The following is an 18075-nucleotide window of genomic DNA, read 5'->3' on the forward strand; positions in this document are numbered from 1 at the left end:
GTTTCACAGTCTGTCGAGAGGGGTGTCCTTAAAAAGAGAGGGCGGTGCAGTGGCTCTGTGGCTCAGGATCTGCGCCAGTGGCTGGGAGGTTGCAGGTTCAAATCCCGTTGCCGGCAGAGGAATCCTACTCCGTTGGGCCCCTGAGCAAGGCCCTTCACCCCAGCTGCACCAGGGGTGCTGTATAATTGTCTGACCCTGCGCTCTGACCCCCAGCTTCTCTCTCTCCCTGTCTGTGTGTCTCATGGAGAGCAGGCTGGGGTCTGGGAGAAGACACGTTCCTCATGCAGGAAATTGTACAGGGCCGATAAAGAGATCTGATCTCTCTCTTCCATCCTCAGACTCTGAGACAAACTCTCGGACTCTCTTCAAATCCAAACTCAAAACCTTTCCCACCTGTTGCACCAGGGCCTGTGTCTGATCGCCCTTCACCCGACCCGTATAAACCTGGGGGCTCTTGGTTGAGTTTTTCTCTTACTTTTTCTGCACAGCGTCCTGCTCTTTGGAAAGGTGCTTCAGCGATGAGAGACATCACTGTTATTAAAGGGTATTTATAGACGCAGGATGTGTGCAGACTGGTCACGGGGCCACTGAGGTCGTTTCCTGTGGGTTCAGCTCCTCACCGACTCTCATAGGACGGACAGAAACAGAAACAGGTTAAAATGCCCCAAACTCCACAAACACTGTCTCCCCAGAGCTCCTTGGTTCCCAGCGGGGCCCGGCGGCCCTAGAGCCTGGTTCTGCTGGTCCAGCTCAGGGGGAGAAGTGTCTCTCAGCAGCTCTGGACAGCAGCCCTGCTCCCTCTCCTCACCAGCAGAGTCCTTCCCAGTGACCCGCCAGCAGGACCAGAGACGAGAGGGGACGAGGGGCTGAAACACTCACTGTCACCCGTCTCCCCGGGGAAGAGGCTGGACAAGACCCTGGATCAGTCAGACAGCAGCAACAGGAGGAGCGAGACGGGCCTGGATTCCACACCCTGGAGAGAGGAGAGAGAATTCGTCTGGTTTCTTTGTGAAAATGAAGCCCAGAGACCGTCTTCAGCTCAGCTGGAGCTGTTGTACCTGGAGATGTACAGAACCTCTTGCTGCTGTATTTCAGACACACTGACTCTTTCCCAGGGGGATAAACTGTGTTCAGTGACTGTTTCAGTGGTTGCTGTGTTCAGTTGACTCTATCTCAAGTGAGATGATGCTTATTGATGGTGTGTACAGGGACTGTATCTCAGTGGATACGCGTTTAGTGACCCTGTGTCTCAGTGCTGATGGTGTTCACTGACTCTGTGTCCCAGTGCTGATGGCGTGTGTTCAGTGACTCTGTGTCTCAGTGCTGATAGTGTTTAGTGACTCTGTCTCAGTAGAGATGTGTTCCCTGACTCTGTTTCCCAGTGCTGATGGCGTGTGTTCAGTGACTCTGTGTCCCAGTGCTGATGGCGTGTGATCAGTGACTCTGTGTCTCAGTGCTGATGGTGTTCAGTGATTCTGTGTCCCAGTGCTGACAGTGATCAGTCAGTGACTCTGAGATTCAGTGGTGAACATGATCACTGATCTCATTAAAAGACCAGCGACAATGAACCTATTAACCAAGTGTGAGACAGAGGCTGGGTGTGTAGAACACGGAAGTGTGCTGTCTTTACCATATTTGTCTGAACATGCTTCACACTGAATCTAAAAGAGACTCAGGCCCAGCAGTGTAAGGGAAATTGCGTCACAGCTCTCAGTATAAGACACTGACTCTCACACTCTGAGGCGCTGTGCTTGTCCTGGAGAGATACAGAGCAGAGAGTGATCACAGGGACAGGGTGAGAATGAGTGTGGACACTGAGAGAGGACTGCTGCTGGTGCTGCTACTCAACACTGCTCACCTCAGCACAGGTAAGAGCCTCCCTCCTCAACACACTGCACCTCACAGGACAGGTACGGAGAAGACACACACTGCAGTCTGATCGTCAGTGTGATTCAGTAGATCAGACAGAGAGGAGACACACACTGCAGTCTGTTCGTCAGTGTGATTCAGTAGATCAGACAGAGAGGAGACACACACTGCAGTCTGATCGTCAGTGCGATTCAGTAGATCAGACAGAGAGAAGACACACACTGCAGTCTGATCGTCAGTGTGATTCAGTAGATCAGACAGAGAGGAGACACACACTGCAGTCTGATCGTCAGTGTGATTCAGTAGATCAGACAGAGAGGAGACACACTGCAGTCTGATCGTCAGTGTGATTCAGTAGATCAGACAGAGAGGAGACACACTGCAGTCTGATCGTCAGTGTGATTCAGTAGATCAGACAGAGAGAAGACACACACTGCAGTCTGATCGTCAGTGTGATTCAGTAGATCAGACAGAGAGGAGACACACTGCAGTCTGATCGTCAGTGTGATTCAGTAGATCAGACAGAGAGGAGACACACACTGCAGTCTGATCGTCAGTGTAATTCAGCAGATCAGAGAGAAGACACACACTGCAGTCTGATCGTCAGTGTGATTCAGTAGATCAGACAGAGAGAAGACACACACTGCAGTCTGATCGTCAGTGTGATTCAGTAGATCAGACAGAGAGAAGACACACACTGCAGTCTGATCGTCAGTGTGATTCAGCAGATCAGACAGAGAGAAGACACACACTGCAGTCTGATCGTCAGTGTGATTCAGCAGATCAGACAGAGAGGAGACACACACTGCAGTGTGATTGTCAGTGTGATTCAGTAGATAAGACAGAGAGGAGACACACTGCAGTCTGCTCGTCAGTGTGATTCAGTAGATCAGACAGAGAGAAGACATACTGCAGTCTGATCGTCAGTGTGATTCAGTAGATCAGACAGAGAGGAGACACACACTGCAGTCTGATCGTCAGTGTGATTCAGTAGATCAGACAGAGAGAAGACACATACTGCAGTCTGATCGTCAGTGTGGATTCAGTAGATCAGACAGAGCTTAATTGAGCCTAATTAATTCTTAGGGATCTGAGTGGCAGGGAAGTGAGCCCCACAGTTACTGACCACAGACTCTCAGTGTCTCACTCTGACAGATTATTGAGAATTGAATTTCTTCATTTCCTTCCCCCAGGTGTTGTCCCCAATGTGTTCTCCACTGTGGGAGGGAATGTCACTCTCCCCTGTAGAGGAGTGAACAGGACAGACTGTTCCACAACTACATGGCTCTTCAGCTACAGATCTCAGAGAGCAGCTGTTGAACTGGTTACTCTGGGGAGGATCAGAGACCAGGAGCCAGGGAGAGTGAGTCTGGGGTCTGACTGCTCTCTGCACGTCCACACTCTCAGCACACAGGACACTGGACTGTATATCTGTCAGCAGTTTGTCAAGGGACAGAAACAAGGAGAGGATTCTCGTGTCTATCTGTCCCTCCTCACCAGTAAGTCTCTGTCAGTTTCATACCGCCGAATCTCAAATACATTTCTGATCATTGAAATAGGTTTTGTGTTTCTGAAGCAGAATTTTAATGGTAACACAGCCAACACATGAGTTTACATGACAGAGAGGAGACACACACTGCAGTCTGATCGTCAGTGTGATTCAGTAGATCAGACAGAGAGGAGACACACACTGCAGTCTGATCGTCAGTGTGATTCAGCAGATCAGACAGAGAGAAGACACACTGCAGTCTGATCGTCACTCTGATTCAGTAGATCAGACAGAGAGAAGACACACACTACAGTCTGATCGTCAGTGTGATTCAGTAGATCAGACAGAGAGGAGACACACACTGCAGTCTGATCTTCAGTGTGATTCAGTAGATCAGACAGAGAGAAGACACACACTACAGTCTGATCGTCAGTGTGATTCAGTAGATCACACAGAGAGGAGACACACTCTGCAGTCTGATCGTCAGTGTGATTCAGTAGATCAGACAGAGAGGAGACACACACTGCAGTCTGATCGTCAGTGTGATTCAGTAGATCAGACAGAGAGGAGACACACACTGCAGTCTGATCGTCAGTGTGATTCAGTAGATCAGACAGAGAGAAGACACACACTGCAGTCTGATCGTCAGTGTGATTCAGTAGATCACACAGAGAGGAGACACACTCTGCAGTCTGATCGTCAGTGTGATTCAGTAGATCAGACAGAGAGGAGACACACACTGCAGTCTGATCGTCAGTGTGATTCAGCAGATCAGACAGAGAGAAGACACACACTGCAGTCTGATCGTCAGTGTGATTCAGTAGATCAGACAAAGAGGAGACACACACTGCAGTCTGATCGTCAGTGTGATTCAGTAGATCAGAGAGGAGACACACACTGCAGTCTGATCGTCAGTGTGATTCAGCAGATCAGAGAGAGAAGACACACTGCAGTGTGATTGTCAGTGTGATTCAGTAGATAAGACAGAGAGGAGACACACTGCAGTCTGCTCGTCAGTGTGATTCAGTAGATCAGACAGAGAGAAGACACACACTGCAGTCTGATCGTCAGTGTGGATTCAGTAGATCAGACAGAGAGGAGACACACACTGCAGTCTGATCGTCAGTGTGGATTCAGTAGATCAGACAGAGCTTAATTGAGCCTTATTAATTCTTAGGGATCTGAGTGGCAGGGAAGTGAGCCCCACAGTTACTGACCACAGACTGTGTCAGTTTCGCACACTAACAGATGAGAATTGAATTTCTTCATTTTCTTCCCCCAGGTGTTGTCCCCAATGTGTTCTCCACTGTGGGAGGGAGTGTCACTCTCCCCTGTAGAGGAGTGAACAGGACAGACTGTTCCACAACTACATGGCTCTTCGTGTCCAGATCTCTGACAGCAGCTGTTGAACTGGTTAATCTTGGAAAGATCAGAGACCAGGAGCCAGGGAGAGTGAGTCTGGGGTCTGACTGCTCTCTGCACGTCCACACTCTCAGCACACAGGACACTGGACTGTACATCTGTCAGCAGTATGTCAATGACCAGCAGCAAGGACAGGATTCTCATGTCTATCTGTCCCTCCTCACCAGTAAGTCTCTGTCAGTTTCATACCGCCGAATCTCAAATACATTTCTGATCATTCAAACAGGTTTTGTGTTTCTGAAGCAGAATTTTAATGGTAACACAGCCAACACATGAGTTTAAAACACAGTTGGATCATAATGTAATAAAATTATTCTCTTGCACTGAAACCCCTTCTAACTTAAAAGCCCTGAATTCGTGAGAGCTCTCAATGGAAACCAAAACAAACCTTTAAAAGGTCACCTCTGTGTCCAAGATAACACAGGTATAGAAACATGAGCTTCACTTTTAGATCACATTAGCAAGATAATCTGTGAATTGCTGAAGTACTCTGCACTGCTTCAGACAAGACATGGAAATCACAATGATAAAGGATCTGTAACCTGGAGTATCTGTGCAACACTGTCTTTAAACTGGTGCTCACTGACTGCACTGTTCCCTGATACTACACTACCAGCAAACGGACTATTCTCACTCACTCTGAACATAGAAGCCTGTGCTCAGTTTGTTGGGCCCTCCAGATACGGGGTGGTCTGTAAACTCTGCACTAAGTGCTACTGTGTGCTGAGGTGGAGAACACTGTGCAGCAGGACAGATGTCTGCAGAAGAGGCTCTCAGTCCTTTCTGTGCTCCTCAGGGGCCAACAGCTCTGTCCTCTCTGCTCAGCCCTGAGTCAGTCCTGCTCTGTGACCTGTGATCTTGTCTCTCTGTTTCCCAGTTCAAGTCTCTCCAGGGGCAGAGCTGAGGACCGGCAGCACTGTGACTCTGCACTGTCTCCTGGACACTTATCAGGGTCCTGAACTCTCATACCTACAAGCATCAATTAAAGTGATCTGGGTGACTGAGACAGGAGCTGAGCTGCAGGGAGACAGATACCAGATCAGCTCCTCTCCCTGCAGCTCCACACTGACTGTGAGACTGCAGCCCTCAGACCACAGCAGGCAGTGGAGATGTGATGTAACACAGGAGGGAGCAGTGAAGTTCACACACAGATACTCCACTCTGCTCACAGGTAGTCTGCTGCTGACGGGGGCTTGTCTGTCTGTTCCTCTGTGTGACTGTGAGACTGCAGCCCTCAGACCACAGCCGGCAGGGGAGATGTGATCTAACACAGGAGGGAGCAGTGAAGTTCACACAGATTGTCCTTCATATTGTGTGTAGCATTAAGCAAACCCTCATTTTCACTGTTCGTACTAAGAAACTGGGCTGCCAGTTCAGCGGAGTTCCCTCCTCCCTCTCCCAGTAGGATTGGGAGTTGTTGTGATTGTGGCAGGTGTGGGAATTCAGGGATTAGATATTCTCTCTCTGTTTTTCCTCGGTTGCTGTCTGGCCGGAGCTGCGCCAGTGTCACAGACAAGGCACCTCGAGGGTCGACATCTGTATCTAAGGGGAAACCCGTGTCCCCTGTGTGTTTCTTCCCAGACTTCGTAGCGACAACAGCTCCTGCTGCCTCTCCAACTGCTCCTGCTGCAACACCAACAGCTCCTCCTGCAGCAGGTGCTTGAGATAGAGAATATCCTGCTCTCTCTCACTCTGTCCATCCTTCTCTCCTCCTCCAGTCTCTCTCACTCTGTCTGTCCATCCTGCTCTCCCCCTCCAGTCTCTCACTGTCTGTCCATTCTCCTCTCCTCCTTCAGTCTCTCTCTCACTGTCTGTCCATCCTCCTCTCCTCCTCCAGTCTCTCTCTCACTGTCTGTCCATCCTCCTCTCCTCCTCCAGTCTCTCTCACTGTCTGTCCATTCTCCTCTCCTCCTCCAGTCTCTCTCACTGTCTGTCCATTCTCCTCTCCTCCTCCAGTCTCTCTCTCACTGTCTGCCCATCCTCCTCTCCTCCTCCAGTCTCTCTCTCTCACTGTCTGTCCATCCTCCTCTCCTCCTCCAGTGTCATTGTGGGAAAGTGTCAGCCCCTACTTTATGCAACCTTATTTGCAAACACACCAGAAAATTAAATATTTAATCTTTTTTTTAGGTTTTAGGTTTTTAATGTTATTACCTTTTCTTAAAATACATGTTTACAGTAACTCTAATAGCTACTGACGTTGCAGGTTTGGGATAACAGGATATATTGATCCTGCTTCAAGCACGTGGAAGAAATGATCATGATTATGTCAAACCAATCAAAGTAAATTATATTGTTCTCTGACACTTCTTTCCAGGCTCAGCAGTGAAGCTGGCAGTGCGAGTGGTGGTTTTCCTTGTTGTCCTGATCATCCCTCTGATCTTTGGGGTCATCATTTATACCAAGAGGAGGAACAGTAAACTCACAGGCAAGTAACAGAGCAGTGGAGTCAGTCTAGAGCAGGTCTATCCACAGGCTGTAAACTCAAGTAATGGAGCAGTGGAGTCAGTCTAGAGCAGGTCCGTCCACAGGCTGTAAACTCCAGTAACAGATCAGTGGAGTCAGTCTAGAGCAGGTCCGTCCACAGGCTGTAAACTCCAGTAACAGAGCAGTGGAGTCAGTCTAGAGCAGGTCTGTCCACAGGCTGTAAACTCCAGTAACAGAGCAGTGGAGTCAGTCTAGAGCAGGTCTATCCACAGGCTGTAAACTCAAGTAATGGAGCAGTGGAGTCAGTCTAGAGCAGGTCCGTCCACAGGCTGTAAACTCCAGTAACAGATCAGTGGAGTCAGTCTAGAGCAGGTCCGTCCACAGGCTGTAAACTCCAGTAACGGAGCAGTGGAGACAGTCTAGAGCAGGTGTGTCCAGAGGCTGTAAACTCCAGTAACAGAGCAGTGGAGTCAGTCTAGAGCAGGTCAGTCCAGTAAAGTCCAGTAACAGAGCAGTGGAGTCAGTCTAGAGCAGGTCTGTCCACAGGCTGCAAACTCCAGTAACAGAGCAGTGGAGTCAGTCTAGAGCAGGTCTGTCCACAGGCTGTAAACTCCAGTAACAGAGCAGTGGAGTCAGTCTAGAGCAGGTCTATCCACAGGCTGTAAACTCAAGTAATGGAGCAGTGGAGTCAGTCTAGAGCAGGTCTGTCCACAGGCTGTAAACTCCAGTAACAGAGCAGTGGAGTCAGTCTAGAGCAGGTCTGTCCACAGGCTGTAAACTCCAGTAACAGAGCAGTGGAGACAGTCTAGAGCAGGTGTGTCCAGAGGCTGTAAACTCCAGTAACAGAGCAGTGGAGTCAGTCTAGAGCAGGTCTGTTCACAGGCTGTAAACTCCGGTAACGGAGCAGTGGAGACAGTCTAGAGCAGGTGTGTCCAGAGGCTGTAAACTCCAGTAACAGAGCAGTGGAGTCAGTCTAGAGCAGGTTTGTCCACAGGCTGTAAACTCCAGTAACAGAGCAGTGGAGTCAGTCTAGAGCAGGTCTGTCCACAGGCTGTAAACTCCAGTAACAGAGCAGTGGAGTCAGTCTAGAGCAGGTCTGTTCACAGGCTGTAAACTCCAGTAACGGAGCAGTGGAGACAGTCTAGAGCAGGTGTGTCCAGAGGCTGTAAACTCCAGTAACGGAGCAGTGGAGACAGTCTAGAGCAGGTGTGTCCAAAGGCTGTAAACTCCAGTAACAGAGCAGTGGAGTCAGTCTAGAGCAGGTCTGTCCAGTAAAGTCCAGTAACAGAGCAGTGGAGTCAGTCTAGAGCAGGTCTGTCCACAGGCTGTAAACTCCAGTAACAGAGCAGTGGAGTCAGTCTAGAGCAGGTCTGTCCACAGGCTGTAAACTCCAGTAACAGAGCAGTGGAGTCAGTCTAGAGCAGGTCTATCCACAGGCTGTAAACTCAAGTAATGGAGCAGTGGAGTCAGTCTAGAGCAGGTCTGTCCACAGGCTGTAAACTCCAGTAACAGACCAAATTGTGCTTGAATTTCTCACCAGGGACTCTCAGTCTCAGTCCATCAGCTTCAGTTTGTCAGGTGGTGGTGATCCTCCTGCTGACTACAGTCTGATCTGATTCTCCCTACAGAAGACTCGTCTCCTGAGGTGGAACTGGAGGTCCGGTCCCGACTGTGATAAACGAAGAGAAAGGATGTTAGAGGCCCGTGTTCCCTCTGAGCTGAGCTGAATTCCTGTCAAGTGCATTTTAAATAGCAATATGTATTCTAAAATATGAAGTCAGCTCAGGCAGTGTTGTGACACCTTATTCTTCTCTTGGACACCAGGGGGCACTAGGTGACTAATCAGTCAGATACCAGTGAACAGCAGACAGTATCAGTGACCCCTCAGTGTCTTTAACTAGACTGTGTTCAGACTCGGAGTCTCTGTTCACACTCTGATTAAACCAAGACCTTGAACAGGAAGGTGTGTACCTGTTGTATACTGTCAGCCCCAGCCCTCATACAGCAGCAGGTCCCAAGGACACACACAGCTAGCTAACCCCGAGTCACAGTGTCTGCACACACATACACACAGCCTCTCTGCCCTGCTCTATAGGGGGAGTAGATACTGCAGTGGTTTCTGCCGCTCTTAAATCGGACTTCCGGTGATGTGTGACAGTGTGACAGAGATCTTCAGGCTGCACACAGGAAGCAGGCTGTGATCTCTTTAGAGAGCTGTGTGTGTTACCTGCTCTGATCTGGGCCTCCTGGTGAACAGAGCTGGACTGGACCTGCAGAACCACAGGAATGGCTGACGCCGGAGTCTCTGATGCTGCCGCGTCTCGCTGGGGTCTGGGATCTGCTGAGGAAGACTCCGCGTGTCTCTCTCTCTCTCTCTCTCGTCACGGCTCCGCGCCCCGGGAGGCGGGAACGCGGCGCACGGCGCTCACAGAACCGCTGCGTTCGTAACACGGGCCACCGCTGCGCAGGGCCGCCCAAGAAGCTCTCCTTCCCAGTGCAGGTGGTGAAGCGGGCGCGGCGGTCAGCGAGATCTGGGTTCGAAGATCTCAGGGGGGGCGCTGTCTGGGTGGAGTTTGCGTGTTCCCTCCAGGTTCGTGTGGGTTTCCCTCTGGGTGCTCCTCTCTCCGAACCTCAGGGCTGTACTGCTCCGGCCAGCTGAGGAGGTGATGGGCGTCTGAAGGACCTTTTCTAGGCTGTGACTCGGAGACCAGCGACGACCGTCACCCTTACCCACTTGGCGCTGGTCTCCCCGTCCCCTTTTAAGGCCCACGGGCGGAGTGGACACATTAAGGACAGCGCGACCAACAGGTTTGATCGTGGGGAAAAAAAACATCCCGTTTGTGTAGACGTAAAAATAGGCACATCGAAAAACAAGCACACAGAAACGCCGATTAACACCGACCTGCCTTAAAATCATTCACCGCGGTGTGTTACCAGCGATAACCTTCCACCTTGAGCCACAGGCAACAGAGTTACAGCCAGCAGCCACATCACCCTGCAACTCACAACTGGCAGCCCCACTGAAGCCCAGCAGGTGGGAGCCTGGTCAGTACCTGGAGGGGAGACTCCTGGGAAAAACTAAGGTTGCTGCTGGGAGAGGTGTGAGTGGGGCCAACAGGGGGCGCTCTCACCCTGCGGTCTGTGTGGGTCCTGATGCCCCAGTATAGTGACGGGGACACTGGACAGTAAACAGGTGCCGTCCTTCGGATGAGACGTCAAACCGAGGTCCTGACTCTCTGTGGTCATTAAAAATCCCAGGGTGTTTCTTGACAAGAGTAGGGGTGTTACCCCAGTGTCCTGGTCAAATTTCCCATTGGCCCTCATCAATCACGGCCTCCTAATCACCCCCCTCTCTGAACTGGCTCCATCCCTCTGCTCTCCTCCCCACTGAGTGAGAGCTGCTGTGTGGGGAGCGTTCTGGCGCACTGTGGCTGCCGTCGCATCATCCAGGTGGGGCTGCACACTGGTGGTGGTGGAGGGGATCCCCATGACCTGTAAAGCGCTTTGAGTGGAGTGTCCAGAAAAGCGCTATATAAGTGTAAGCAATTAATTAATTAATTAATTAATTAATTAATTAATTAATTAATTACTGCAGTCTGGCTGAGCATTAGAGGACATGGTCCCTCTCCGCTGACTCGCTGAGACAATAGCTCTTGTATCTCATCCTCTTCGACAGTTTGTTGTTGCTTCCATTTGAACAACATCACAACAGTTGCAGTTGCTATAAAAAATAAAACAACATATTGGACGAGAAAGATAAAAAAGGGACAGGATGGTGTCATTTCCTCTTCCTTCAGACAACGGAACCGTGTTCTCATAGCACAGGGGGGCCGCGGGGAGCATTTAGTGGGACGGACAGGAAGTCACAGTTCTATCCCAGCTGTCACTGCTTCTGGGATAAAAGGAGAATAAATAGCATGTGCATGGAGATGAAGATTTCATTTTTTAGCTGAACTATAATCTTAAATGTGCATACAGATATATAGAGAGTTGAGTGTGAACGCTGTGCTACAGTGTGTGTGCGTGGGAATGAATGTATATGTGTAACAGTGTGTGTTGCAGTGTGTGTAGCAGCATGTACGAGTGTGTGTAACAGTGTATGTAGATGTGTGAAGCAGCATGTACGAGTGTGTGTGTAACTGTGTGTAGCAGTGTATGTTGCAGTGTGTACGAGCGTGTGTAACAGTGTACATAGATGTGTGTAGCAGTGTATGTTGCAGTGTGTATGAGCGTGTGTAACAGTGTACATAGATGTGTGTAGCAGCGTGCATTAGTGTGTGTGTAACTGTGTGTAGCAGTGTATGTTGCAGTGTGTACGAGTGTGTGTAAAACTGTACATAGATGTGTGCAGTAGTGTATGTTGCAGTGTGTACAAGTGTGTGTAGCAGTGTATGTTGCAGTGTGTACGAGTGTGTGTAACAGTGTACATAGATGTGTGTAGCAGTGTATGTTGCAGTGTGTACGAGTGTGTGTAGCAGTGTATGTTGCAGTGTGTATGAGTGTGTGTAACAGTGTACATAGATGTGTGTTGCAGTGTGTACGAGTGTGTGTAGCAGTGTATGTTGCAGTGTGTACGAGTGTGTGTATAACAGTGTGTGTAGCAGCGTATATAGATGTGTTTAGCAGCGTGTGTAGCAGTGTATGTTGCAGTGTGTACGAGTGTGTGTAACAGTGTACATAGATGTGTGTAGCAGTGTATGTTGCAGTGTGTACGAGTGTGTGTAGCAGTGTACATAGATGTGTGTAGCAGTGTATGTTGCAGTGTGTACGAGTGTGTGTAGCAGTGTACATAGATGTGTGTAGCAGTGTATGTTGCAGTGTGTACGAGTGTGTGTAGCAGTGTACATAGATGTGTGTAGCAGTGTATGTTGCAGTGTGTACGAGTGTGTGTAGCAGTGTATGTTGCAGTGTGTACGACTGTGTGTAGCAGTGTACATAGATGTGTGTAGCAGTGTATGTTGCAGTGTGTACGACTGTGTGTAGCAGTGTACATAGATGTGTGTAGCAGTGTATGTTGCAGTGTGTACGACTGTGTGTAGCAGTGTACATAGATGTGTGTAGCAGTGTATGTTGCAGTGTGTACGACTGTGTAGCAGTGTACATAGATGTGTGTAGCAGTGTATGTTGCAGTGTGTACGACTGTGTGTAGCAGTGTACATAGATGTGTGTAGCAGTGTATGTTGCAGTGTGTACGACTGTGTGTAGCAGTGTATGTTGCAGTGTGTACGAGTGTGTGTAACAGTGTACATAGATGTGTGTAGCAGTGTATGTTGCAGTGTGTACGAGCGTGTGTAGCAGTGTATGTTGCAGTGTGTACGAGTGTGAGTGTCTGGGGGTCGATCCCTCTGTACAGAGCCTCCCTCCCCCAGGCCGAGGGGTGCAGGACGCTGCGGGGAGCCAGCAGGGCTCAGGGCTCGGGGCGCGGCCTCCTCCCGCAGGAAGTGAGCCAGCAGGGCCGTGTCACTTCCTGCGCACGAGCCCAGCCCAGAATAGCCCTGCCACGCAGCGTGGAGCGGCGACGATGGCGCGTGCGGCGGGCCCTGCCCTGCGTCTCCCTGTCTGGCTCTGGCTCTGGCTCTGGGTCGTGGTCGGGGTCGGGGCGCCGAGCTCGGGAAGGGGATCCGGCCGGGAGCTGGGAGCGGAGGATCCATCCGGTAAGCAGAGCCTGGGCTGGGCTGGGGATGGGAGCAGGGAATGGGAGCGCCAGCCAGGCTGTGTGAAGACCCCGGCTCCCGACTCGCCGGGCAGGGAGACCAGACGGCGTCTCCGGTCACGGCCGCAGGTGCGGTCACCCCCTTGTATCAGGGCGCGTCTCCCTTCTCTCCTGCAGCTGCTGCCATAGGGCCAGTGTGTCTCCCTTCTCCCCTCCTGCTCCTGTAATGCAGTGTCCCCTTTCTCAGGTGGTCCTGTGACACAGTATCTGGGTGTCTCCTTTCTCTCGAGCCGGTCCCATCCCGCAGTGCCTGTGTGTGTGTGTCTCCCCTCTCTCTCGAGCCTCTCCCATACCCCAGCGCCTGTGTGTCTCCCCTCTCTCGAGCTGCTCCCATACCCCAGCTCCTGTGTCTCCCCTCTCTCTCGAGCTGCTCCCGTCCACCAGCGCCTGTGTGTCTCCCCTCTCTCGAGCCTCTCCCATCCCCCAGCGCCTGTGTGTCTCCCATCCCCCAGCGCCTGTGTGTCTCCCATCCCCCAGCGCCTGTGTGTCTCCCATCCCCCAGCGCCTGTCTCTCTCTGCGTCCCTCGGGGCTGAAAGGGGAAGTCTCTCTGCTCTCAGGCGAGAGACTGTTTCCAGGACCGATACCTTGTGGGTTTCTCGGTTTCGGTCTTCGAAGTTCACCTTCCTTCCCCTGTGAACCACAGTCCGCCCTGCTGGCGGCTCGTGGCTCACTGGTCCGGGATCTGGGGCTCGGGAGACAGAGCCCCCCCAACTCCCCCCCTCCCCAGCTCTGTGAGGGAAACACTCCTGAAACCAGCACAGAGGAAGAGACCAGAGACTGAAACACTCATCACCGCACTGTTCAGGCAGGGCTGTGTGGAGTTACGGGGTGTGTGGAGTACAGGCTGTGTGGATTTTGGGGTGTATGGAGTACGGGCTGTGTGGAGTTTGGGGTGTATGCAGTACGGGCTGTGTGGAGTACGGGCTGTGTGGATTTTGGGGTGTATGCAGTACGGGCTGTGTGGATTGTGGAGTGTGTCGAGTTTGGGGTGTATGGACTACGGGCTGTGTGGATTTTGGGGTGTGTGGTGTTACAGGGTGTGTGGTGACCTCGCCGGCCCTGTCCCCCAGGGGTGCCTGTCCGCTCCCCTCGGCCCTGCCAGCAGTGACACCCCACAGGCCCCCCCCCACCGGACCGGAGCCGGGCGCTCACCCTCCCTCTCCCCTCTGGCCCCCGCAGGCGAGATCGAGCAGGCGTTCGGGGCGGAGGGCGGGCCCCTCTCCCTGCCCTGCTCCGCCCCCGGGACCCTGGGGCCCGGGGAGAGGCTGGAGTGGTTCTTCAGGGGAGACCCGGGGTCCCCCGGGGAGACGCTCTTCAGCCTGTCCCCCGAGGGCCGGGTCGCCGCCGTCGGGCCGAAGGGGGCGCCGGGATCCAAGATGGCGCCCGATTCCTCGCTGGCGATCGCCTCCGTCTCCGCGAGGCACGCCGGGTACTACCAGTGCTCGCGGTACAGCGGCTCCACCCTGGTGCGGGCGCACCGGCGCGTGATCCTCCGCGTCTTGCAGGGTGAGCCAGGACCGACCGTCGCCCCTGCTGCTCCCCCCCGCGGGAAGAGCCGGGAGAGGTGTCCTCATCCCCTCAGTGAGGTCTCTATTCATCTTGCCAGCAGCCATCTCACCCTGCAGCTCCCCACTGGCTGGGAGAGGTGTGAGTGGGGCCAGCAGGGGGCGCTCTCACCCAGCTCACAGCCCCACTGGAGCCCAGCAGGTGTGAGCCTGGCCAGTACCTGGAGGGGAGACTCCTGGGAGGGGAGCTGAGGCTGCTGCTGGGAGAGGTGTGAGTGGGGCCAGCAGGGGGCGCTCTCACCCAGCTCACAGCCCCACTGGAGCCCAGCAGGGGGAGCCTGGCCAGTACCTGGAGGGGAGACTCCTGGGAGGAGAGCTGAGGCTGCTGCTGGAGGAGGTGTGAGTGGGGCCAGCAGGGGGCACTCTCACCCAGCTCACAGCCCCACTGGAGCCCAGCAGGTGTGAGCCTGGCCAGTACCTGGAGGGGAGACTCCTGGGAGGGGAGCTGAGGCTGCTGCTGGGAGAGGGGTTAGTGGGGCCAGCAGGGGGCGCTCTCACCCTGTGGTCTGTGTGGGTCCTGATGCCCCAGTATAGTGAAGGGGGACACTGGACTGTAAACAGGCGCTGTCCTTCGGATGAGACGTAAAACCGAGGTCCTGACTCTCTGTGCTCATTAACAATCCTGGGGTGTCTCTCGAGAAGAGTAGGGGTGTTACCCCAGTGTCCTGGTCAAATACCCCCCTGGTCTTTAGCCATCATGGCCTCCTAATCACCCCCCTCTCTGAACTGGCCTCATCCCTCTGCTCTCCTCCCCACTGAGAGCTGCTGTGTGGGGAGCGTTCTGGTGCACTATGGCCCCAGGTGGGGCTGCACATTGGTGGTGGCGGAGGGGATCCCCATGACCTGTAAAGCGCTTTGAGTGGAGTGTCCAGAAAAGCGCTATAGAAGTGTAAGACATTATTATTATTATATTGCAATATGGGAAAGAGCCGTCACCCGTCTGTGCAGACAGTGAAGGCTGATTCAAAAGCAAGCAGGGAGAGCCCTTGTTTTAGATCTTGTTTTAAGCTGATGCAACGCTTCAAGGACAGGCGAAGCAGGCATTTTCCAGTCCTTAGAGGTTTCTGCTTTTAAGCAAAGAAGACCAGTCCTTCAAACAGCTTCTCATCCTCCCTTCTTCAAGCAGCAGAGGTAAACAGTATTAAAACACCCCGCGCCCCCGACGAGCTGGGCGCCATCACACTTTGTTCTAAGGATCCAGCTGCTTCTGCAGCACAGCTCTGCCCATAAAACGACATTTTTCGGGATAAAACGACTTTCCAGTGCACCTGTCTCCCCTCTTCACCCCCCCATCTCCCCTCTCCTCCCCGGAGGAGCTGCGAGACTCCTCATGAGCACAGTCGGTCTCGAATGTTTCAGTGAGGTCGGACCCGACCGAAGAGCTGCAGGGGGGCCCCGGTGTGGCGCTGGCCTGCTCTCTCACCTGTGACCCCGCCTGCGACGGGGGCGCCCGGCTGGTCTGGAGGGACGGCTCCGGGCGCCCCCTGCAGGGCGGCGCCAGCGAGCGGCTCGGCAACGCCCTCGTTTCCCGGCTGAGCCTCCCCGAGCCCCCGGGCTCCCGGAGCGTCCAGTGCAGCGCGGCGAGGGATGGAGAGGACCTGGTGACCGTCGAGTACGGCCTCGGAGTGACGCGCACAGGTCAGCTCGTTGTGCAAGCTCTCCGCTGGTGTCCTCTCTCCCCTCGCTCTGCCCCTGGCGCAGTGTGGAAGACCGGAGCTGAGGAGGACATCTCCCGTTGTGCCGGTTTTCCAACGTCCTCTCCCCTTGTCTGTCCAGGCTCGCCAGCGATCCCCGTAGCGGCAGGCGTGTGTGTCCTGGTTCTGCTGGTCAGTGCAGTGGGAGTGGTCATCTACATGAGGAGGACCAAGAGACAGAGGGGTCAGTGTGTGTGTGTCTCTGTGATGATCACAGTGTCCAGTGTGCTGGTCAGTGCAGTGGGACTGGTCATCTACATGAGACGGAGGGGTCAGTGTGTGTGTGTGGAGGTGTGTGAGTGTGTCTGTAGTGACCAGTGTCCAGTGTGCTGGTCAGTGCAGTGGGAGTGGTCATTATCATGAGACAGAGGGGTCAGTGTGTGTGTGTGGAGGTGTGTGAGTGTCTCTGTGATGAGCATAGTGTCCAGTGTGCTGGTCAGTGCAGTGGGAGTGGTCATTATCATGAGACAGGGGGGTCAGTGTGTGTGTGTGTCTGTAGTGACCAGTGTCCAGTGTGCTCGTGGGAGTGGTCATCTGCGTGAGCCAAGAGTAATCCATTTTTGCGAGCAGAGTGGGCGATGTGTGGGCGTGCCTGTGTGAGGAGGATGAGGAGGATCTCCTCGGACTCTGTGAGTAAGAGGAGGTGTTTCCTCGTCCAATGGCTTTCTTCCTCGCTGTGTTCCAGGTGGCTGTGAGTCTGCTGATGACGTGGTAAGAGACTCGTCTCTAACTAACTCACTCGACTGATTGACTTTGACTTTGTTAATGATCCCTTTTCATTGACCATCTATCAGTCCTCACTGATTGGCACTCGGAGCTCGAGCAAACAGGCTATCATTCCTCGCTGAGCCTCACAGACTAGCTATCGATCACAGCGAGATAGACGAGCTACCCAGCTGACTGGGGGAATAAGCACATGACCGACTGAAAGACCGACTCACTCACTCGCTAGCTCACGATGACCCTGGTCTAGCCCAGCGGCTGGGACAATTCAAGTCCGATAAAGTTCTGCGAGGAAGGTGGCATTTCGGAGGGCTTGTCCCGAGATCCGAGACGTTTCAGAAAGCTCTGTGAGGAAGATGGCATTTCGGAGAGCTTGTCCCGAAATCCGAGACGTTTCAGGAAGTTCTGTGAGGAAGATGGCAGATCAGGGAGCTTGTCCTGAGATCCCAGACGTTTCAGGAAGTTCTGTGAGCAAGATGGCAGATCAGGGAGCTTGTCCCGAGATCCCAGATGTTTCAGAAAGGTTTCAGAAAGTTCTGTGAGAAAGACGGCATTTCGGAGAGCTTATCCTGAAATCCGAGATGTTTCAGAAAGTTCTGTGAGGAAGTCGGAGAGCCCGTCAGCCCCGCGATGCTGCCCTTAGATCTCCTTGACCACCTGAAACCCATTTTCCGCAAACACCTCCTCCTCCCCAGATTCACGTCTACGATGTCTGTGGGGAGACGGAGTACGCCCTGGTGACCCCCAACAGCGGCGTGGAGGGACGGGCGGGAGGGCAGCCGGCGAGCGACCCCGTCTACTCCCTGATCTCCGCGGTCAACTAGAGCCGCCGCAGTGATACCCCCTGACCACCGGGGGGCGAACTCTCCACGATCCCAGACCACGCAGAGCGGCCCGGTATCATTCTATCACTCCATGCAATTAGTATCAATAAGTATTGTAGCCTGATGTTAATTAAATGTTAACATTACTGTCCCATGTATTATAGTGCAGTGTGGTTATTATTCAGGATTCAAAGGGAATGGTCTGTCTCACCTGGTGCGTCTCTGCCTTAATATTTTCATATCCAGATCGTTCGGTAGTTAATAGCGAATTGATCTCAGGAACTCATCCACCCTGAGCAAAGAAGACCCAGCTGTGTCTGTGTGAGAGAAGCCCCAGGGTATCAGCTTCAA

The 18075-nt window shown here is 53.0% G+C and overlaps 2 protein-coding genes and 1 long non-coding RNA gene across 3 annotated transcripts; all 3 read left to right on the plus strand.

Moving 5' to 3' along the window:
• Positions 1-1801: 1801 nt before the first annotated feature.
• On the plus strand, positions 1802-9024 carry LOC148813570 (uncharacterized). Its single transcript, XM_088908057.1, has 7 exons — positions 1802-1868; positions 3063-3368; positions 4641-4946; positions 5658-5951; positions 6362-6436; positions 7095-7205; positions 8833-9024. The coding sequence occupies exons 1-7, from the start codon at positions 1802-1804 to the stop codon at positions 8877-8879; spliced, it is 1206 nt and encodes a 401-aa protein (XP_088764183.1). The 3' UTR covers positions 8880-9024.
• A 2053-nt stretch (positions 9025-11077) lies between these two features.
• Positions 11078-16203, plus strand: LOC148813571 (uncharacterized). Its single transcript, XM_088908058.1, has 4 exons — positions 11078-12858; positions 14098-14424; positions 15843-16134; positions 16185-16203. Exons 1-4 carry the CDS (start codon positions 12456-12458, stop codon positions 16201-16203), a joined length of 1041 nt encoding a protein of 346 aa, XP_088764184.1. The 5' UTR covers positions 11078-12455.
• A 47-nt stretch (positions 16204-16250) lies between these two features.
• On the plus strand, positions 16251-17879 carry LOC148813572 (uncharacterized). The gene is made up of 3 exons (XR_016086217.1): positions 16251-16361; positions 16863-16888; positions 17596-17879. It is a non-coding gene; the product is annotated as an uncharacterized LOC148813572 (long non-coding RNA).
• Positions 17880-18075: the final 196 nt, after the last annotated feature.

The sequence above is a fragment of the Atractosteus spatula genome (assembly GCF_055471065.1).
Source record: "Atractosteus spatula isolate fAtrSpa1 chromosome 10 unlocalized genomic scaffold, fAtrSpa1.hap1 SUPER_10_unloc_1, whole genome shotgun sequence".
Classification (NCBI taxonomy): Eukaryota; Metazoa; Chordata; class Actinopteri; order Semionotiformes; family Lepisosteidae; genus Atractosteus; species Atractosteus spatula.